The 23,050-nt window shown below is 39.1% G+C and overlaps 1 protein-coding gene across 3 annotated transcripts in view; it reads right to left on the reverse strand.

Moving 5' to 3' along the window:
• Positions 1–2,229: 2,229 nt before the first annotated feature.
• C6 (complement C6) overlaps positions 2,230–23,050 on the reverse strand; it is a 60,301-nt gene continuing 39,480 nt past the window's right edge. For all 3 annotated transcript variants that reach the window (XM_069492446.1, XM_069492444.1, XM_069492445.1), the window contains 9 exons: positions 22,262–22,428; positions 20,734–20,959; positions 19,746–19,917; positions 19,347–19,458; positions 16,038–16,170; positions 14,896–15,084; positions 11,211–11,301; positions 8,688–8,929; positions 2,230–3,103 (listed from right to left, as the gene is read on the reverse strand). In XM_069492446.1, coding sequence (XP_069348547.1) covers positions 2,922–3,103; positions 8,688–8,929; positions 11,211–11,301; positions 14,896–15,084; positions 16,038–16,170; positions 19,347–19,458; positions 19,746–19,917; positions 20,734–20,959; positions 22,262–22,428 — 1,514 coding nt within the window. In that variant the 3' untranslated portion in view covers positions 2,230–2,921. The remainder of the gene's footprint in view (positions 3,104–8,687; positions 8,930–11,210; positions 11,302–14,895; positions 15,085–16,037; positions 16,171–19,346; positions 19,459–19,745; positions 19,918–20,733; positions 20,960–22,261; positions 22,429–23,050) is intronic.

Genomic DNA, 23,050 nt, shown 5'->3' on the forward strand with positions numbered 1-23,050 from the left:
TGGTGGTGCATGCCTGTAGTCCCAGCTACTTGGGAGGCTGAGGCAGTAGATTGCTTGAGCCCAGGAGTTTGAGGCTGCTGTGAGCTAGGCTGACGCCATGGCACTCCAGCCTGGGCAACAGAGTGAGACTCTGTCTCAAAAAAAAAAAAAAAAAAAAAAAAAAAGTAGAGTCTTTGCAGATATAATCAAGTTAAGATGAGGTCATTAGAAGGGTCCTAATTCAACATGGTTAGGGTACTTGTATGACAATGGAAATTTGGGCAGACCCTCACAGAAGGAAGACAGTAAAGACAGCCATGTGACAATGGAGGCAGAAACTGGAGTCATCCATCTATAAGCCGAGGAATGCCAACAATTGCTGGCAAACACTGGAAGCTGGAAGATGCAAAGAAAGATGCTCTTCTACAGGTTTCAGAAGGTGCATGGCCCTGCCAACATCTCGATTTCAAATTTTTAGCCTCCAGAACCAAGAGACAATAAATTTCTGCTGTTTTAAGACACCCAATTTGTGGTACTTTGTTACGGCAGCTCAATTTCACTATGTTCTGCCAAATTCCATTTCCTCTCCCAGTAATTAAGCCTGGGAAAGATCAAATAGATTTATGGTCAGTTTCTGTTTTTAAAAGTTGATCCAGTTTAAGTCTGGAGACTCTTATGTCTGATTTACATTTTATCTCCTTCAGTGCCAGCACCTGCCTTTCCTCTTCCCTGTTCTCCTTCGTGCTGAGCCACAAGAGCCACAGAGTTCTCCATTCCTTCCCTGTGTCATGGAACTCAGATGGAGCAAAGGCTGCACCCATCTCTTCCCCAGCCAGGCTGTCCCACGCCCTTCTCACTACAAGAGAGGTGCAGACCACTATTGAAAGCCTCCCGCCTTCTCTCTAGGCAGGAAGTGGTCTCAGCTCACGTAAGGAAGAACTGCCCTGGCATGGATCAGCACCTCCCAGGAACTCCTCCAGAAACTTCCTCACTAGTGGCAGCTCTAAGATTCCACAGTGCCCTGCAGGCAAGGGCAGTACCGTATATCCTTACCGCAGGTAACCCCACACCCTACAAGTGATTCTCTTGGGGCTTTGGTTGCTTGGCTTCAGTGGATACTTCCAGCACCTTCTTGCTCCTAACCAAGGTCAGGAAAAGAACTTAGGGGAGGAATAGCCCTGCCACCAGTAACACTGTGATCATGCGGCTTCAGATTCCCATGACTCCCTTTCCTCCCTCCCCTAGTCCTGTTTTATAACCTCGTAAGTTGTGGGGCTGGCATGTGAGTTAGATCTAGCAGAGCTAATTCAGTCTTGGGGAAAGTTTCTAGATTCAATTGTTATTGGCTCTCCTTAGGATGTGGAAGGAGCTTCTTTGCCTTTAGTTTGGTGTCATGGGTGTGCTGAAGGTGGGATGCTCCAAGAGTGGCCTGTACCACTCTCTTGGAGAGAAGGGAATGCAGTAGTGTGACTGGGGAAAATATGGGTCCCTGACTCCAGGGAAAAGGAAAGGACCTGCTCAACTTCTGTTATACCAGGAAAATACTTCTGTTTCTAGGATTTTTTACTTCCCCATTCTTCTCCTTTGATATCACAAGATATTTTAGATTCTGCCAACATCCTATGATTAATGAGATGGAAGAGGATGTGCATTTATTGTATAAGTTCTAGCAAGGCTGCTCCTGGGTGGCTATGGCTCATATTCTCCTTCCACTAGGTGAGAATCCAGTGAGTTTTGGTGGAAGGGTGTCACTGTACTCACCTGCTTGGAGGTTGGCTGGCTGTGGTTTTGAGATTCATCACTAAATCAAGATTAGCTGTTTGATGACTCCATGTCTAAACTAGGGGATGTCTAAACTAGGGGATGGTCACTTCTGGGAACACAAATTCTCAGGTCCCATCCAGACCTACTGAATCAGTAACTGGGGGTGGGTCCCTGGCATCTGTATTAACACACCCTCTAGGTGATTCTTATGTACCCTGATATTTTGGAACTGCTATTCCAAAGACACCTGTCTTCTCCAATTCAAAATGACACCCTAGCCTCTCTAAGAAATAAATTTCTACTTCATATGGCCTAATAAAAGATATGACTTACTTTAAAAATCATTCCTTCAAAATTCTCTGACAATTTTCCATTCATCCCACCCTTCAGCTTAAAAGCTTTGTGATGTACTTGAACTGAGGCAAAGAGAATCCCTATTCTTCCTCAGAGAAGGAAACTCCATGAGTTTATTCTTAACTGAGTCAAATCATCTTGCAGTGATATTTATTGCTATGGAATATTTCCTTGCATAAAATGAGGATTAAGGCTGGGCCACACCCTTCTCTGCTTACTTTTCTCCATAGCAATTGTCATCATCAAACATACTACATATTTTATATGTTCATTTTATTTTTTGTATTATCTACGTCCACATGAATTTGCACTTCATGAAGGCAAGGGCCTTTGTCTGTTTTAGTCAATGCTGATTTCTCAGGATCTTGAACAGTACTTAACACCCTGTAGACACTCAGAAATTATTTGTCGAATGAATACATGAAGGTTGGGCTTAAAGAATGTGTTTTACAGGTTCTGTAGGTTTCTGTTTATTGATTCATTGAAGAAAATTATGGTTTTTGTTCTTGTTTCTAATTGTGGGAATACCTAATATCAGAGGCATCATAAGGGCCTTAGAAGTTTCATTATTTTTGTGCAATATGAAGAGGATAATTTAATAGACTGATGTGGAAGTTATTACCTGGGGGTGTGCTACAGGGCGTCACAAGTTGGAACTGGATAGGGAATGCTAAAACAGGAAAGTCAGGGGAGAATAATGATCTGAAACTAACACAAAAGAATTTCTGTCAGTAACTTCCGGGCATACCAGTCTGCTGTTTGTACAAGAGTGCCCTTTAATAGGAAATAGTTTTGGATAGTGAATCTGTTTCTCCGTGATTATGCTAGGCCAAACACTTCCCAGGATGCAGTATTTCCACCTTCCTGTTTGTGCATCTTACAGCTCCCACTTCACAGATGTTCACTGTTCTCTCAGTCATTGATGATCCCATTTTGACACAGTAGAGTTGGTTTCCACCCTTGAGACACTGGTAGGGCAACAGGCAGACACATTTGAATGTGGAGACTGCAATGAGAGAAAGACAGTGTGACTCACCACAGTATTTTAGAGTTTGGTTTTACCTAACTCATTTCCAGGGTGGTGAGCTCCTTGGTGGCAATGAAAGAGAAAGCTGAAATGGAGGCATTACCCAAGAGACTCCCCTGGGGTTAAACGGAGAAATCTGGACATGAGAGAACACTAGTAAGCCAGTAAGGTTCCGGAGTTGGGCTATCTTTGACACCTTCCCCTATCTCACTGGCCACAACCAATCAGGATTTGAGCTATCTCTGGTACCTCCCTCTCACTCACTGCACACATCTAATCAATCACTTCTCCTGTCAATCCATTTCTACAATGTCTCCAGTCTGTCCTTCTTGTTTTTGTTTTAATCATTGGTACTGCCTAAGCACATTTATAGTTATCATTTATTGAGCATGTACCATGAAACCACACAATATACCATGCACTTTGTATGCTTTATATCATTAAATCCTCACAACATACATAAAAACTATGTTATTATACTAATTCTACACAATCAGTACATGGTATAGGCAAGTTTTAAATAATACGTGACTCACAGGCCTGCTCTTTGACATGACTTTATAACTCATTTGTTTATTTCTTTCTAGAATATTACTGGGTTACACTTAGAGATCTGTATTTTTAATGAGCAATTAAACTGAGAATCACCCAATCACTTCATGAATCATATAAATCTTGTATTCATGAAATAGCTTTAAAACAGTCATTTAGAGAGGGTAATCTGGCAAGATGGCAGACTAGAAGCATCCGGCACATGCTGTTCTCATGGATTGGAAGAGGTGAGAGGATATTCATCCCCAGATCGATCATCTAAGAGAGGGCATTGGGAATCAACAGGCAGGCTACAGGAGGCTCCCAAAGTAGAGGAGAGCTCTGCGAGATCAAAGGTACACAGGGGAGGCACCTGCATGTGGGGAAGGGACAGAGGAAAGAATCCTAGAGCTCCATACTTTCTGCAGACATTGCTATTTGAGCTGCAGGAGGGATCCTCCACTGTAGTAGGCTACTAGACTGAGAGACCCAACTAGAGACTGTGCAGTGGCATTTCTCCAGAGAGAGGAAAGATCACAAATTATCAACCTAATGTCACATCTCAAGGAACTAGAATGGGAAGGGCAAACCAAACCCAAAGCCGGCAGAAGGAAATAAATAACAAAGCTCAGAGCAGACCTTAATGAAAGGGAAACCAAAAAAACGAAAAAAAAATTACAAAGAATCAAAACAAAAAGTTGGTTCTTTGAAAAGATAAACAAAATCAATAGACCTCTAGGTAGATTAACCAGAAATAGAAGAAAAAGGACTCAAATAAGCTCAATTAAAAATGAAAAATTATTATAATTGATATCAAGAAATACAAAATATCATGTGTGAATACTACAAAAACCTCTACATACACAAACTGGAAAATCTAGAAGAAATGGATACATTTTGGTGGATACACAACCTCCCAAGCTTGAATCAGGAAACATTTCATGAAAAAGCATGCATTTCCTTTCTATGCTCTCTGTCAACCAGCAAGAGAAGATTCTAGTTCTTGTCCATTGTTGGAAAGGTTAGGGTTTGGTGAAGGACGGAGAGTGTTCACCTCTGCTGAGGAAACTGGTTTCCTAGGTTTTTGGAAGGGCCACAGCCACCACTTTTTCAGTATCGTTATGGCTTAAATGCTCTTAGCCTGATTATTTTCAGACTATCAGTATCAAAAGGCCTTTCCCGCTACCTCTACTAATTCATGCTTCAACACTCGGTTCTCACACTTCCATGCATATGAAACCTTTCCAAAAGGTATTTATCTCTCTCACAGCCCTCATCACATCCTGCCTTGCATTGAAGTAATTCATGCAATTACTGTGTAACGCTACTCCTCCAACTACTGTGAACAATTTGAGGACTATACGACCTCTAGCCCCTCACCATGCCTTGTACAGTGGATTCCACATGTTGGATGCTAAATGGATGTTTGCTGAATAAATTTCCCCTTCCTGTTGGCTGGTGGTGAATGTTTTTTTAAATTCAGACAAAGCACTTATCCATAAAAATAGGCTCCCTAGGGAAACTATTTGTGTTTTAACTTTTGAAAAGTAAATTTCATGTTACTTTGAAGTTCCATTTTAAACTTTTTCTTATTTCATTTTAGATAAAGAAGGAAAAGAGAGTGACAAAGAGAACAATCTAATGAAGAACACAGTTTAATCAAGGTAACACTCAATTTAACTCAAAATTACTAATATCCCAACTTGCCGTGAATGGGTTGGTTATAAAATTCATCTCTAGCTTTCTCTTTCTTCATGAATGCTATTATGGTTTGTACACTGATGCAGTTTTATATTTTATAGTGCTACGACAAACATGATTCTCTGTGACATTGATTTTTGCTATCAGTTAAAGAAGGCTGGCAGAGGCAGACCCTATCTTTATGTAAAAAAATGCTTTGAGTTTTCTGACTGTGAGCAGGATCAACAGATATTTTCAATTGCTTAAATAAATCTCTTATAAATGTTCACATATTAGTTTGATGACTCCAAAGCATTCTGCTAATTTGAGAAATATTGGTTAGATATTCAAACTTTTTATTATTCCTTTCTAGAAGAACTTAGACTTCTAGAATCTGTAGGAATTTAGAAATATGTATAGCAAAGGGGTAAAAAATACAGATATGTTGATGAAATTGTAAGCTGCCGATTATTTTTCATTCAGGCAGATTTGAAAAGAATAATTTGTGGGAAAGTAGCAAAAAAGAAATTCTTTGCAATAGAAGAGTACCATGGAGACCTTTCCTTCATGATAAATGTCGAAGAGCTGAGGCTAACACTAAACAGCCCCAAATACCTGACCTACCTATTTATTGTAGTGTAGTCAGGGACCATTTTTTATCCTCCCTGCTGTCCAAATTTCTTTTCTTTTCTGTATGTATTTTTGATGATAATGTTCTTACACTGTATTTCTCAGAGAAAAGATTTATGTTTAAATAAGAAATGATGCTGCATAATACTTGCAGCTCTTTCAATCTTACAGCCTGTCAGGAGAGCTGAATCTTGATAATCAGCTTTAAGCGGATCAGAAAGGACCTGGATTTGGGTGATAAGACCTCTCCCCTTTCCAGGACTGAGCTGAAGGACATTGGGCCAGAAAATGAAAGAGGAGCCAAAGGGAATAGTATAGTTTTTGTGTTTTCTTTTCACAGAAGTAAGGTAGCTTTAGCAAAAGTTAGATGTAGTACTTCAACAACTTTCCATTGCATACTTTATGCCCCAATGTAAGATATATTTTTTTTTTTGAAAATGTGTCACAAGGGAAATCTAGCTTCCTATTTGACTTCTGTTGAATCCTAATTTCCAATCCATCTTTGTGTGATATATGAAGCTTAGTTGGGCTATTTCAGGGTCAAACTTCATCTTCGAGCACGTCGCCTGTTAAGAAGTTCCTGCTTCTATGCAATTTACAATTATAATGCCAAACCAATACACTTATGGAACACAGAAATGTATTGCCACATCTTAAGTATTAAATTGGCACAGTAATAAAGGAGTAATAACTCCAAGGTTTGGTGAGGATGTGGGAGGGCGGTCTTTATCGTGTGTTATTGATTAGAATAAAACATGGTAAAAACATTTCCAGAAAGTGAGTTGATAAATTGTATCAATAAAAACTTTATATTTTAATAGTATTTACCTAGAAATTGAATATTCTAAGGTATATTCTAAGGAAATAATCTTAGATTATAGATTTATCTGTGATAGATTTATCTATCACAGCACTGTTTATAATAGCAAAAGATAGGAGAAAATTTAAATGCCTAACCAGAAGTTGGTTAAATAAATTACAGAATATCCATGCAGACTTTTGCAGACATTGAAAATTATGTGGCAAAGTAATATATGATGATATGGAAATAGTTTCATAACATAGTAAGTGAAAAACAGCAACATATAGAATAGCACCTAGAATATGATTCCATTTTATATTTTAAAAATTTATTCAAGCTTAGCATCCATTTATATAGTTAAGATTCATGAAATTAACTGCAGCTCGGTAACATGGTACACATTGTGTATATAAAAAGATGGTCACAATGTAAATATGTTTTGAACGTATCTGCACCTCAAATTTCTGCCATTATCTCCGATCTCACACCTATTCATAAAAGAATCTGCCTTCAATTGAGATGGTATTTGAGGCAGATGATTTTATCCTTGTGACTAAAGGTGGCTAGGACAAGGGTGGACACTTGACCAACCACAATGTCTCTCTGGGGAATTTAGACTAAGGACATTTTAGGCTGTACCTGCAGATAAGAGACCTGTAATAATGTATCAAGACTAGAGTGGGTACTATAACAGGTTAAAGCTCTATACAAACCAGAGTTGTAGGGTAGCAAATCATAACTATTTTCAGAGGAAGGATCTGTTTAGAAAGGAGGCTGAAGTAAGCATGCAGAATAAAAACAGAAAGAAAACACCTGTGGATGAAAGAGAAGGAGACTTGGAAAGGCGTGAAAGCAAGACTAAGGGCCAGGGAGTAACAAAGAGCAAGAGTGAGAGATTATCTGCCTGATGATTTCCTAGTTTCTGTATACTCAGCTCTATTTCCACATATTGGTCCCTCTAATGTTCTCCTCTTACAATAAAGTAAAATAAATTCACTACTTATTTTATTAATTAAAAAAAATTTGTATTATATGCAGGGCTACCCCTGAGGTGTGTGAGGCCCTGGGGCAAAACTTCTCATGGGGTGCCTGCCTATAAGCAATTAGAGTCACCCCAAATTAGGATGCCAACACCATATTGGCAGTCTGATCTCAACCAAATACACCAAATTGAACAAAAATACCCTGCTGGCCAGTGGGAGCAATCTGCTCGCCAAGCTGCTCTCTGGGAATGAGGGTCTAGCTCTGGGCCCAAGATGACTTCACAGGCATGAGCCCCAGAGCTCTTGGGGGCGTCTGGTTGACCCCATGCATGGTGGGGAGGAGAAGCAGTAGAGGGTTAGAGTGTGTTCCCAGGGGAGAAACAGTGTTGGGTTCATATGGGACCTTGTCTGGGCTCTGGGTACCCTGCTTGAATAACACGGCCAGCCTTGGTTGGTCCTAGGCACTGGGAAAGGACTTAAACAAATTTAAGGAAAGCCTCTGGCAATTGGCATCCACGTGAAGCCCAGTACTATCTGGATAGCACTGCTAGCCCCAGCCAATCCCACCCACAAGAGGGAAACTTAGATAATTCTAATGAAGGCCCTCCAAAGCTAGGAGTCGGGAGGGGTGCCTGAAACACGGGATCAGGAGAGGTGCTCTTTTCACTGGAGCTTAAGGGTGGCATTGATTATGTATGCACAGAGAAAAGATTGGAAATATACATATCCAAATTATTAAAGTGCGTATTTCTAATTGTGGGTGCTTATATTTTTCCTTTCTGTTTAAATCATTTTATACAATTTTTTACAGTGAAAAGAAATCACTTTTGATTCAGGAAAAGTTATTTTTAAGAAAGATGATATATAAGTGCAAATAAGATATGCCAGCTGAGTGAGAGCACTTCCAGCATGCAGTGACCACTGGAACATTTCTTACCTGAACATTTCTCCCAGTCGTAGCAGGTGTCATAGTCACAGGATTCTTTCTTTGTGCTATTGGATGAAAGTTTTGTCCTTTCAAGGCCCCATTCTAACTGTGGACCTTCTTGGCAGGAACCAATATGTAGAAAATGGAGTTTCTGATTATTTAAACATTTCTCAGCCAGAAACTCACAAGCAGATGAAGTAAAGTAATGGTTGGCGTCTGTATCAAACACACAGAGGTCTTCCGAATAATGGCTGCCCAAGAGAGGAAAGTAAGCATTTCCATATGAAGGCCAGAAAAAAGCAGAGCATGTAGCCAATGTAATACATTAACCCACCACACAGTTTTTTTCTTCCTGCTCTTTTTCTCTTTTCAGAACGTTGTTTCATTTCATCTTGCATGCTGTCTCTGATTGATCTTTCTAAACTTTCATCTTAACCTTGGTATTATTCCCAATTGCCTTCAAATTAAACTCTGAATTCTTAAATTCGGATAATCGAGAGCTTCCATAATTTGACTCCAATCAACTTTCTTTTTTAGTATTATTTTCCCAACCTCCTCAATCTCTCTTTATCACCTGAAAATTGTATTGATCATTTTCTATACTGATAAGATTATTTTTCCTTTGCTGCCATCCAAGCTCTGCTTAATCAGCACTGTATTGTCTCTCCTCTCTGCCCAAATGTGTCCACCTCAATTGCTGGCTACACTCTGATGCTTATCACGATCAATCTAGCCCAGGTGGCCTGTACCTCCTCTGAACTCTAAAACACTTATTACTTCCAACACCAATTAAGGACATGTCATTTAGAGTCTTATTATATAGCTTTTCAAGTGTATTTGTATTGTGATTAGGAGCATGAGCTTTCAAGTAATTCTCTGGGTAACTTCTTCAATCTCTCTGAGTAGAGGAATGGGTCCTGCTACCAAGAGGTAACAAATGGCCTTGCCCTTCTCTTGCAGAGAGGGCAAGATCCCCTTGATTACTTTGAGTTACTTCTCTGATGTCAACTGTAGAGTTAACAACAGTGCCCCAGAGTGTCAGATTGTTTCCAGGAACTAGAGCCTATGGCTGAGAACGAAAGGCCACTTTTATTCATAGAACTTAATTGGTGGGGCCAGCCATTCCCACAAATACTTCGATCCCATATAAAAAAGAAGTGAGGTTCACAGAAGGAGGCTGGGGAGCTATGGCAGGGATGAAACAGGAGTTTCAGGGGGTAGCCTGTATTCTCATGATTTGGTATTGTACAGATAACGAAAGCAGTTTCCTCTGGGTCCAGTGGACAATGTGAATACTGTAAGTGTGGTCCAGAAGGCCATCTTCTAGGTGTGGGGACTCCAGCAGCAAGTAGCTACTTGGTGGACCCCTGTGGCGAACACTGAGGAGGGCAAATAGAACTACCTTTGGGTTGAATGTGTCAGTAGAATTATACAGAAAAAGACCCTGTAATGTTCTCCAAAAAGACAATAAATGTATCTCTACAAGCATTTTTCACTTGCAGCCCAGAGGAACATGAGAGCTAATCAGTGTTAAAAGTGAATATTAACAACTGTGCATACTTTTTTGGCTTCCTACCCCAATGTTCATTCTTTCATTTCTTCAGTAATTTAATCTAATTTTATTTAGAATGGCTACTCATCCAGCCAGAGAACTGCATTTCAGAACGTCCCTTGCAGGTACATGTGGCCATGTACATAAGAGAAGGGTGGTGAGATGGACCCAAGTGGTGGTGCTTCCAGGGTATCTTAAAAACAGAGCATGGGCCCCATTTTTGATCTGTCTTCCTTCCTGCTCCAGAAGAGCAATCATGGACCCTAAAATAACTTTAAAGATGGCAGAACAGAGAGCAGGACGAAGCCTCAGTCCTATATGAAACAAAAGTATCCTCATATTAGCCCTAGACTGGCTATCCCTGCATTGATTTTGTGAGATAGGGAAACAAAATTTTATCTTAAGCACGTGCTATTTTGGATTTGCTTATAAATTAGACTGAAACTTAAATTAACTGCCCTTAAATTAATAGCAACCTTGACACTCTGGGTTTATTCATATAAAGAAAAGGCAATTATATCAACAAAGAAGAGACAGCCATCTAGTCATGGCAGTTACATGAGGATATATAACTTTTCTTCTCCATGCTCTCTGCCTCAGCATGAAAGAATCAACTGGCAAAGGGGTGCGTGTGTGTGTACTTCTAGTTATAACCTTCTCCTGTACTGAGAGTGGGAAAGTAAGGCTTTGATCTAACTGAGTTTGAAGTTTTTAAATGGGTAAGAGTTAAGTCTTTGTAACCAAAATGAGACTGTTTTAATAAACAAAAGCATGCAAATTTAGAGAAGTGGGCTGAGGGATAATTAAGAAACTTGCTACCCAATGGGGAAGGAGAAATTCAACAGAAGCACAGGGGTATCAGTTATGTGAAAAATTCGTATTTCATGTTTATGCTTCAAGAAGCTCAGCTCTTCCATCAAGCTGGTTACACTAGACTGGTTTTCCAGATTTCCAAACACAGTTTATAGACTATCTCTTACCTGCAGTCTTCTTCTGGAGACATACAAACGCATTCAGATTCCAATTGTTTTTGTCCTGGCTGACAGTGGCCCTTTAACTTTGTCAGAATTTCTGAAACAAAAGAAAAGGAAGAACAGAACAGTGCACAGCATGGATTTGAGTGATAAGCTTGAATTTGGGAGAAGAGGTAGTCGTGAGGATTCATTTATCTCCTGGAGTTGGAGTTATTCATTTTGGTTTCTCTAAATACGTTGTCATAAAACATTTCATCTGAAAGCTCATTTACAACGCACATAAGCTGTCATATTCTGACCTAAAATTGCTATTATGTTTAGAGAACTAAAGAAAATGGAATCATTGAAATTTTTGCTGATTTATTTTTCAAATATTTATTGAGCACTTATGATGTTCCTAGCACTCTGTTAGGTTCTGGGGATAGTGGATTGAGCAAAGTATGAACCAGATCCTATGCTCCAGAGTTTATAATCTTGTGGGAGCAGATGGACGTTAATCAAACAAGCACACTGATATACATATAGAATTGCTGCCATTATAAGTGTTACTAAAGAGAAAGCATATAATAAAAATTGATGTAGCTAGAAAGATTAGAAATAGTATATTGGAGAAAGAAAAGGGAGACTATCCAGAGCAGAGGGAACATTAGATATGAAAGTGTTCAGAGGGAGGCAGCATGTGACTTTCCTAGAACTGAAAGAATCCATGGGGTTGAAGTGCAGAAAAACAAGAGCAGGCAGCAAGATGTGGCCAGAGAAGTAGGTATGTGGTCGGCTATGCAGGACCAATAGGGGCTTTGAAGGATTTTTGTCTTCATTTCATAAGCAGTGGAAAGTCTTTGATGGGCTTTAAGCAGGAGGCAATGTGACAGAATCAGTTCTGGATTTTGAAAAAGAAAGTAATTTTGGGTTCTGTGCAGAAAATGGATTTGGAAAGGCAGGTGATCCAGAGGGCTCTGGGTAGACAGTCTGTGAGGTTATTGTAGTAGTCGAGGTAAAAAAAGATGGTAATTGGGGCCAAGGTGCTGGAGGTGGAGTGGAGAGAAGTGCATAAACTTGAGACACATACAGCAGGTAAAATAGGTGACATTACATATTGTGGGAAAGTTATGAGAGCTGTCAAGTATGATTCCTAGGTTTCTGGTTTGCATAAAAAAAATAGACATTGGTGCCTGACCTAAAAGAGAAAATATTAGAACATACTTAGCTTTAGGGAGGAAAGCATCATGAATCAAGAGTTTTTCTCTCTCTGTATGTTGAATTTGTGATATCTTTAAAATATCCAAACAAAATAGATATATAGGAATTTTGGTATTTATGTCTAAAGCTCAGTAGAGAAGTCTGTGCCAAAGATTTAAATTTGTTATCAGTCTATGGAGGAATCTTTGACGCTAAGGATATGGGTGAGATTCCCTAGCAGGAGAGCACAGTTTGAGGTGAAGGGACAAATCCGAGCCTTGAGAAACTCCAATATTTAATGTCCAAGCATGGACAGGAGTCTGCCAAAAATAGAGGGCAACAGCTGGAGAAGTAAGACCTAAACAGGAAGATGTTATGCTTGGAAGCCAAAGAAAGAGCATTTGCAGAAGGTCAACACTGTTGAAGGTTGCTGTGAGGTCAAAGAAGATGAGGACAGAAATCATGTCCACTAGATTTAGCAACATGGATGTTAACAATGACAGTTGTGCAAATGTTTATTTGGGGATAATGACTTGAAAGTCAGATTTTCCTACAAGAAGAATCAATGGAGAAATGCAACTCCTAAATGTGGCTATTTATTCCCACATGATATTCTAGGCACTAGGATAGTATGATGAAAAACAGAAAGTAAGGATAGAAGGGAAGGAGGGAGAGAGGGAAGAAAGGAAAGGAGAGGAGGAAAGAAAGGAAGGAAGGAGGAAGTGAGGTAGCAAAGGAGGGAGGAAGAAAGGAAACAGCTGTGGTTCCTTTTTTCTTGCATCTAAAGGATACTACAAAAACAGATATTAAATAATCACAATAACGGATTTATAATTAAAGGCTGTGACAGATATTTTGAAGAGAGGGAACATGATTTCAGAAGACCGTATACCATAAAGACCCCAAATGTAAAAAGTAAGGAAAGATCCAAAAGGAAATGATACTTGAACAAAGATGAGGAATTAAAGAGTATGTAGGTGAGGGAGGGGGATGAAAATAGAGAGAATAACACTTGGGATATATCATATAGAAGGGAAAACCTTGGTTTATTTTTTCTTATGCTGAGGCCCACCCAGTGAACCTTTAGACTGGTTGAATTGGACCCGGAGCGACTTCCACTTCCCGAGACTGTTGGGTGAAACAAACTTCCTGGATCTGGACCTGACTAATCAGGCATCCACAGAATCAAATGGCCTCTGTGAGCAAGCTAATTGTCAAGAGAGGAGGTAGGCAGCTATGTCTAGATAGTGTCACCAATTACAGGGCAGAACCAGAGACTCAGCTCACGGTTTTTCGTCTTAGCCTATCAGGTAAAAGGTTTGATAAGGGAAGGTGGTTTATGTTAAAAGCAAAAATAAAGATTTAAAAATTTCATAGGGTTTTTTTTCTTCACTGCTGTTTCCATTTCCTGCTGTTATCCTTTGTTAAGACCCTCATTCCATCCAGTGAAACGTGGCTCAGACCCTTCATGATCTTGGAGACCTGTAGCTCTGGGAAGGCTTCAGCTACTGAGATTTACACTGACATGGGATTAATTTTCTTTGGCTATGCCTTTTGGCCATTTGAAAATAAATCCACACTTAGGCCAGGGAGGAGCAGCAAGCTATACATTGTGTCCAGGAGAGTCAGCTTTCAAGTAGCGCAGAGCATCTGTCACTACTGAGTTGAAACTGTCAATGATCCCATGCAAGGAGTCTGCTCCTCCCATAAGCATCAGGTTGAAGATGGCGCTTACATTGAGCATCCCACGCCGCCCAGCACAGGAGCTCCTTAGCAATGAGAACACTATAATGTTTACAGGGCTGAGGGGAGAGGATCTTCTGAAGGGATGCTGGAGGTGTGGAGTTCTCAGAAGAAGGAATAAAATAACTGCGGAGCCATGCAGTATCTCACTTCTTCAGGAAGCAAAACTTTTTCTCATTGAAAGAATTAAGAGTGTTTCCCTGGCCAAGTGACAGCCTGAAAGTCTCCTTAGCTCACAATGTCCAGTTTTACTGATTATTGTATTTCTCTTTCTGTGACTTCCTCTCACTGGTCTTTCTGTCAGTATTAGCAGAGATAAAGTATATGAGATAGAATATTGATTTCCTTTATCTAGATGTAAAACCCTTCATCTCTTTCAGTTTGGATTATAATTTCAATTTCTCATCCAAGGGCAGAGTTGTGTGTGTGACACATGGGTGTGTGCGTGTGGGCATGCATATGTATCTTACAAAGGAGATACCACCCATGGTGTCCAGAGGATCTTAACTTTCTGAAGCCTATAGTTTCCAAATACATTCATTCCTCTGACATTGATATTATTTATAATTTATTGTTATGGTCAGGAGTCTAGTGAAACCAAGACATAATATTAACCTGAAGTTCTCACCAATTCCCATGAAATCTCTTTATCTCTAATTTAGCCTCTCTGTGCCTCTGTGTTGAGGAAATAACACAGCTGTAGATGCTATACTACCGATCTTGGGGTGCACCAAATTTTCAGACTCCAGAAGCCTGCACTGCAACTTACCTTTTTCACAAGTGAGTGAGTTTGAAATGGGCGGTGTCCAGGAATTTCCCCTGCATGTGTACCTTGATGGCCCAGCAACAACAGAGCCTTTGGGGCAGGTTAGCTCAATGGATTCACCAATTTTATATAATCTCTTATAGGGTCTGAGCGTCAGGACTTCTGGTACAACTGGCTTGAGGCATTCTGTCCCTGTAGGGAGAGCAATATTGCAAATGTGCTTTGTGGAACAGAATACTCAACAAGTAGGCAGATTCTATGCAACCCAAGAGGCTATTTTAATGAGATGTACTGCAGTTATTCAGCTTTGGGGCCTTCTTTTGATCAGAAAACCCGGAGGTTAAGGATTCCAGGCTTCTCCTCAGAGATTCCTCCCCTGAAAAACTCTCGTTAGTTCTATTATCTGAAGTTCCCTTGCTAAGGAACTGGCTCCAGCTATATCCAACTTTCATTACATCATTAGGACATTTTCCTTTCAAGAAATATTTTCTTTCCTCTCCTTCCTAGTTGGTTTCCCCAAATGCGAGTCACCATATTGCTAGTGACAAAGAGGCAGGACATTCTAATCGACACTGGTGTCAATGCTGCTTCATCATGTCCCATAATAAGTCTTTGGGGTCCCCATTTGAGTCTTGTTTGAATCTCACTTTTCACTTTACTCTAACATGGGTATGTGCAGAGCCTACAAGCTTATTCACTTTTTCTCAGCAAAGGATGTGAATGTGCTCCAAGCAGCAATGCCTTGGAGAAAACTTTGTCTCACACAAAATCCCATTTCTGCTACATAAAGAGTGTAAATATCATCTTCCTGGGACTCAACAATTTGCTTCAATTTGTACATTAGGCAAGGCAGATGTCTGTAGTTAGAGACAGCTTGCAGACTTCCTGGATTTTTTCTGAAATGCATGCTTCGCAGTCCTGTGTGTACGAGGTTAATATACAGGGGCAAGAGAACTGAAATGTAGAGATACTTGGAAGTCTAATTTTAGCAAATGAGCCCTATTTTCTGCTTCACTAAATCTTTTCAGCAGAGTTACTAAAAAGTAGTAAAATGTACTGATCTAAGGGTGTGATTTTTCTGTATTTATGTATCAGGCACATGCATTCTGCAGAGTAGTCACACAGAATGTTTGCCCAGTGCTCACGTTGGCATTCCACATCCCCTTGCCTCCAGGTCCTGTCGGGTAAGCATCTGAAGTACTGGTATCCAACAGTTTTGAATCCAGTCAGGCATGCGATTTCAACTTCTTCCCCAACCGAGTAGAGTTTCTTTTCATTCTAGAATTAAAACAGAGACCAGCAAATGATCAGTGCTATACATAACACTATCTAAACACCTCAGGGTCATCTGGATTCTTTCGAATCCATCACTTCTCTATCTGTTCTGTCACAGAGTCTTCTGAATTACTATTTCTAAGCATCTCCTGAAGTTCTCCCCTTCGTTTGCCTTCATCACTGTCTTTGTTTACAGTATTTGTTGTCTCTTACCAGGACAACTTTCTAACCGGTCACTCTTCTAACCCATCTTCCATATTGCTGCTCTAAATTGATTATATATACATATATTTAGTTTAAAACTTGCTCCCCACTATATATGGATGGCTTACTATTGCTAGAATAGAGAAACTATATACTCACCATGTGGTGCCTAGAAACTGAATAAATAACGTATCTTACATATAAAGCAAACATATGCAGTTGCTATTTAAAAATGTTACTCAATCCCTAGTAACCCAGGGGTTATTATATGTTCTTGCAATTAATGGATTGTACAACTACTGTCATGTGGGGGGCTCACTAAAATTTTCAAGATAAAATGGGTCTTGTAATTCTCAGTTTAGGATATTAGCTTTAACTACTTTACTGTCCCACCTCTTGCCATTTTCTCCCATAAAACCTGTGTTCTAGCAAAACAAAACCACCTGCCATCCGTTGAACATCTTCTCCTTCATGACTCCTGTGTCTTCACTTGGCTGTTTCCTGTACCCTCAGCACCTTCTCTCTTCCTTCTCCCAAGACCCAGCTCAAAGAGAACATCCTCTGTGCAAACCTCCTTGACTTCTCCAGCTTCTTGAGGTGCACCACCCTTTCAGCTCTGGGGGGAACTTGTGCAAAGCTCTATTTTAATAGTGTTTATCACATTTATCTAGTCCACCCCAACACTTGAGTGGCAACTCCGCAACAAGATCTCTGTCTCACAAATCTTTACACAGGCCTTAACCACTCTTTGCTGAAAGTACGAAAAACACTATCCTTCTTAAGGAGATGGTAACATAACACAACTTTTTTTTTTTAGCGAGAGGGAGAAGAGCACCCACCAAGAATTGACTAGGAGGTTATTCTTTGAGGGTTGAAGTTGGGAACTTTGAGGAAAGGGAAAGCCCAGTTATGAACTTCTGTTATTAATTATTTGGCCATATGATTAAACTTTTCTCCTGGAAGATTCTTAATTTCCTGAATACAAAAATACAATTTGTACTTTTGTTTATTTACTGGTATGGCTTTGTTTCCAAGGGAAATGGACTGATTAATAGTATTAATGATTTGGATGTTTTATTTAAAGGCTGTACATTTTTTCTTGCATTTCCCCTGAAATAAATTATTGCCTTAAATGTTTATTTCTATTTCTCTTATGAAGGTATAACCTGTAAGCATATGTTGCAATCATCAAGCTTAGACCAACACATCTGCCAGACTGACCGAACAAAGAAACCTTGCCAAAAATCACTATTCTTTACAGGGGTTGGATTTGTTTCTGGTCATTGGACAAATATCCTCATGTGCAATGACATCATTGCTCTAGCCCGGAATTAGGCATACCTGCCTCTGTTTGAATCTATACAGGAGGTATTTTGCTACTAGAAATTCCAAAAGAGGCTTATTAGGAAAAGTTAGAATTATGTTACTTTTGAGTAAAAGCTATTGTCAGACAGAGATCAGGTCTTTAATAAGAGCAAATTAAAACAAGGAGTGAATACATCCATGAAATAGAAACATATAATCTAACTTTATAAAAGGAGATAGAAGAATAATGAATTACTACTTAAAGTATTTGTGTATTTTTAAAATGAGAATGTCAATTTTAATGGTTTTTGTATGCAGCTGGCATAAATAGATGAAAAGTTATTTAGGTATCTAGATCGGACAATATGTAATTTTGAGGATAATGTTCTAGGGAAGGGACCAGCAAGCTTTTTCTATGAAGGAGCTGGATTGTCAGCTGTGGGCCATACGGTGTCGGTCTCAATTACTCACCTCTGCCATAGACAATATATTACTATAAACAAATAAATGTGGCTGAGTTCCAATAAAACTTTATTTATTTATTTTTTTAAAGTGGCAGGTCGAATTTGACCTTTGGATGATTGTTATCTGACCCTTGTTCTAAAGAATTCCCCAAAGTTCCCAAAGTTCCCAAAGTGTGGCTTCTGAACCGGCAACATCAGTATTACCCAGACTCTTGTTAGATATGGACAATTCTGGGCCCCGCCCAAGACCTAGCAAATCAGAACTCTGGCAGTGGGACCCAGCGATCTATGCTTTAACAAGCCTCCCAGTGCATTGTTGAGTTTGAGAACCTTAGTTCTGGAGCAAAGACTAAAATTACCTCCTTTTAATGTATTTCCTCCCCTTAAACCTGTAGGCATGGCACCAAATACATGAGCAGAAAAGAAGTGAACATGGAAGTATTAGCCCAGACTATGCTCCAGGAATATTTATTTGCTGACCTTGGAGATTGAGTGTTATTGATCTTTGATCGTAAATATGATGTAGTTGGGAAAAAATAATTTAAAGATATTGTTGAGTTTAAGAAAGGTAAAATGAAATAGGGAGCATGATTTCTGTAATCAATTTTAAACATATATCTCCTGGAAAATTTATATCTAAAGTCACAGATCTGTCTGACAAAAAGTGTTCAGCTTTTTTTTTTTTTTTTAAATATTGTCTCTTAATGAAAAAAAGATGAAATGAGCAGGTACATTAAAATTATTTTGACTGTTTAAGAGTCCCACAGGTTTCTAACCCCATAAGACAATACAGACTGAACACCTCCTATGATTACAGCCAAGTCTAGTTTGCCTCTCTGATAACATGCCTTAGGGTATTAGTTTGCTCAGATTCTTACAAGATTCTTACAAGTCATCCAAACCTATTTTATGCAGAAGTTCCATTCTCTTTTTATATAAATGCATCTTTATCATGTGAACTAAGTAGTACCAAGGAACACAATCCACCAGCTATCCTTTGGTCTAACAATCAGGAACAGAAACATCTCCAGGGAATTCAAGATGGAATAGTGGAAAGCATTTCTAAATACTATTTTGTACTTTTCAAGACAACAGGAGATTATTAAAATAGGAAAACAGTAACTCTAATTAAAAGAAAATTCATACGCTTCAACTTTTTCTTTTTTTTTTGAACTCTAAACCCAAAGGGATGGTCAGGATGCTTACCCGGATAAATCCATTTTCCGGAGGAATTGGCTGAAGACACCCTGAATCTGACTCTATCTCAGGAAGATCTACCTCTTTTATTTCTTCATCATCGCTGACACATGGTTGTCCACTAAAAGGGAAAAATAAATACGTGTGTACATGCATATATATGTACATACACATATTTACATGTGTATGCATATGTGTGTGCATATAAGCATTACATACATATATGTATTAAATAGAAAATATCACATACAGAGAAAAGCAAAGCAGCAGATCCAATGCCTCACTAATATGATGTGTTGGCACAAGTAAAATTCTAGTTATTTCTTTACTTAGCAGTAGGATAACAACTATGTGAACAGTCTATGTTAGTGGGGGTAGTGACCATTCTTCCTTCTTACCCAGACTTACTTGTTTTCCATGATGGAAAATGTGCAGTCTTCCTCTTGCCGCTTCTCCCCGTTACAGGGCTTCCCTCCGTGTTGGGGAGCAGGGTTATTGCATTCTCGGGTTCTCGATCTCTTATAAGTAGCACCACACGCGCTCCAGGAAGACCAGCACTCCCAGTTTCCATCTACTGCATCTGGAACAGAGGGAGACCCACCCCTGGGTTATGGTGCAGCTGAGAGAATTTGGGCTTTAAAGCCACGCCAACCTGGTTTTCTCACTTTTTAGCTGTGTGAACTCCTCTGTAGAATATTATAGGATTATTGTGAGGAGTAAAAGAAATTACCCTGGAAGGGGCCTGATACATTGCCTGATTTCCCTTGCTTATTCTCATAGCCTGAATAAGATGGCAACCATTACGGATTATTTTCAACTGTCACAAACATTTGTGTGTGTGTATGTACATGCACACATGTGTGTAAATATGAATGTCTTCTGAATAGAATATATATCAAATTGCATTTTTCAAGGTACATGCAATTTATTCTCACTCCCACGCCTCATCCTCTTTCTAAAGAGGATTTGAGGAAACCATGAACACTCCTTAGTCCTGTATGAAAACTTTTGTTGTGGCTTAATTTATCCTTTATTACAAAGCCATCCTCATTCTACATTACAATACATAAGCAGCTTATAATATTAATAACAGAATCCTATATTTTATTTTATAGTATGTTTTATTTTATTGATTTTTATATTACAGGCATTGTGCTGGGTAGATTTCCATTTTGTGGATGAACAGATTGAGGCATAGGGAGGTTGGATAACTTTCCCAGGCTCACGTAGCTGGTAGGTTACAGCTGAGACGCATACATTTTGCAGGCTATTTTCCTTGTGAGTTTGCACTAGGTTGAAGCTGCTAATAAAGTTTTGTTTTGCTTTAATTGACCAATTTAAAATATCCTTTGGAAGGGAAAAGGTGCCTCCCTCACGATAGATTACTGATACTTACTGGATTTATAATCTGGAGACCGTCTCTCACAGTTCTCGCCATAGGTGCCGCTCTGGCACACACACAGACATTCGGTCCCTGAGAGTGTGGGACGGCCATTATTAGGGCATGGGGCACACTGGCAAGGGTCAAACTTGGCTGCATATTCCCGAAAAGCTTTCCTAAGGTTGTTCCGCTTTGTCACTGCACAGGGGATGTTTCTCACCAAGTCCACGATGGGAGCAAGCTAAGAGCAGATGATAGAGAGGAGGTCCCGTTAGATTCCCTTTGGCACTAAGTTGCCATCACTGCCCAATTCTCATGGAATGAGATGCAAGTCCTGGAACATTCCACAACTCAAAGGGACTATTGTAGATATAGTGTAGCTGCCTGTTGAACCAGTAGAGAAAAGCCCTCTACCTGAGGGCAGGTGTGATATATCTAGAACTTACCTTCCCTGCAATTCTGTGAAAGATGCCACATGAGAAGTGTCTCTTACTTGGATTATTAAGCATCAAATGCACACATCAAAGTACTGAGATAAGTGTCCAAAATTAGGCAGCTCATTAATGTTCTGCTGAAAACTCATTACGTGTGAGACAAGGAGAAAAATCTAGAGAGGCTGAAGAGAGGTTTTCCATGTTCTTTATTTTTCCAGGGACATTTTTGGCTTTCAGTGGAGTAAGATGAGAAAATATGGAATGGGAAAAAATGAAAAAATTAACTTGCTGGTAGAATGAATGGAAGAATTACAGTAGCAAATAATGGAGCTAATGATAAATCAGGGCTCATTTCATTAACATTGTAAAACCTCAAAGAAATGACCATCTAGTGCCTGGAGGGCAGCTGGGTCTCATTTTTCTACCATAACCTATAGAGCTCAATACATCTTCATGGTGCATGTAAACAATTCCATTTTTATAAGGATTGAACTCTTTTATCTTCATTTAAATGAAATGAATATAAGAGCTTTTTTGGAGGCCTTTTTAAAAATGTGGTTATGTTTTAGGCAAAACTGGTTCTAAATGGCATGTGACTGATATGTGGGGAAAGTATTCCATAAATAATAAAAATCACCTTTTTATGTAATTACAACAAATACAAAACTGGTAAATTGAATCAATGGTGATAGAAAAAGGAGGTCAAATAGGTCTAAATCCCATTTACCCCCCAGAGCTACAGATGAAGATTTAAAAGTGCTCATCAAAGAGTTGCGAGAAAAACACAGAATCCAGATTTATTGTATACAAGGGAAGATGAAGAGTACTACTCAAGGCAAATTGAGCAGTTTTATTCACTAAATTCCCTTCCCTGGTATTTCGTGCGTGCTAGCAATTCTAAATACTGTACTATAGAATGCTTGTTTGAATAGCAAAAGCAATAGATGTGTGATTTAACATTTAAAAAAAGGTACATTGTGCAATGAATACTAGAGAAAGACATTTCCTTTATCATCTGAGAAGAAAATGAAAAAGAAATTATGTAATATGCAATTTGGGCTGCTAGAAAACTACTTTAACTCTTTTACTGGAATACTTTTTAATCTTACCTCAAAGTCAATCACAGCAGGATTTTCCTTCACTGATTCTAACCACTCAGAAAATACCTTCTCCTCTGGACCAGAGTTTCCTTTCTCCCATGCCAAAGCTGCTGCATACTCACTCCTTCCACCGCGAACCAGGGATATGGCTTTCTCTGCTCCCTGCAAAAATGAACCTGCAAGGTATTTAAAAAAATTACTCACTTGATTTTAGTGCAAATTCATATTTAAAAAACACCCTATTTGCACAGAAGGGAGAAGTAGATGGTACAGTATGTAGCTCTATTAAGTAAGCAAAGTGAAATAGCAAGAGACACTCCTCCTCATGCCTGTAGGAAGTTTAATAATAGAAATGATAATAACGGTACCATTATTTATTAAGCATCTAGCATATGCCAGGTACTTTACACACATCATCTTACATAATTCCCATGACAACCCTGAGAAGTAGGCATTATTATAAACATGGACATTGACGCTAAAAGCAATTTGTCCTGGAGCACATGGTTAATAAAAGGCAGCACTGGGATGCAAATACGCCCAGTCTTGACTACTTTGCTCCCTACTCTTTGACACCAGTCACTCAACTTTTGATTTATGTTATTAATAGTATATGTCTTGGGCCTTTTATTTATTTATTTCTTATGTGTGATTAATATTATTAATTTTATTTTTAGATAATTATATTTTGCCCTTGTGTCTAATTTATTTATAATAATGATGGTGATATTTCTCAATCTTTGCTTTTTATACCTTAGCTGTGAAATCTCCCTTTTAAATTAATTTTTGTATTTAATC

Source organism: Eulemur rufifrons, chromosome 17, assembly GCF_041146395.1.
Source record: "Eulemur rufifrons isolate Redbay chromosome 17, OSU_ERuf_1, whole genome shotgun sequence".
NCBI classification, from domain to species: domain Eukaryota; kingdom Metazoa; phylum Chordata; class Mammalia; order Primates; family Lemuridae; genus Eulemur; species Eulemur rufifrons.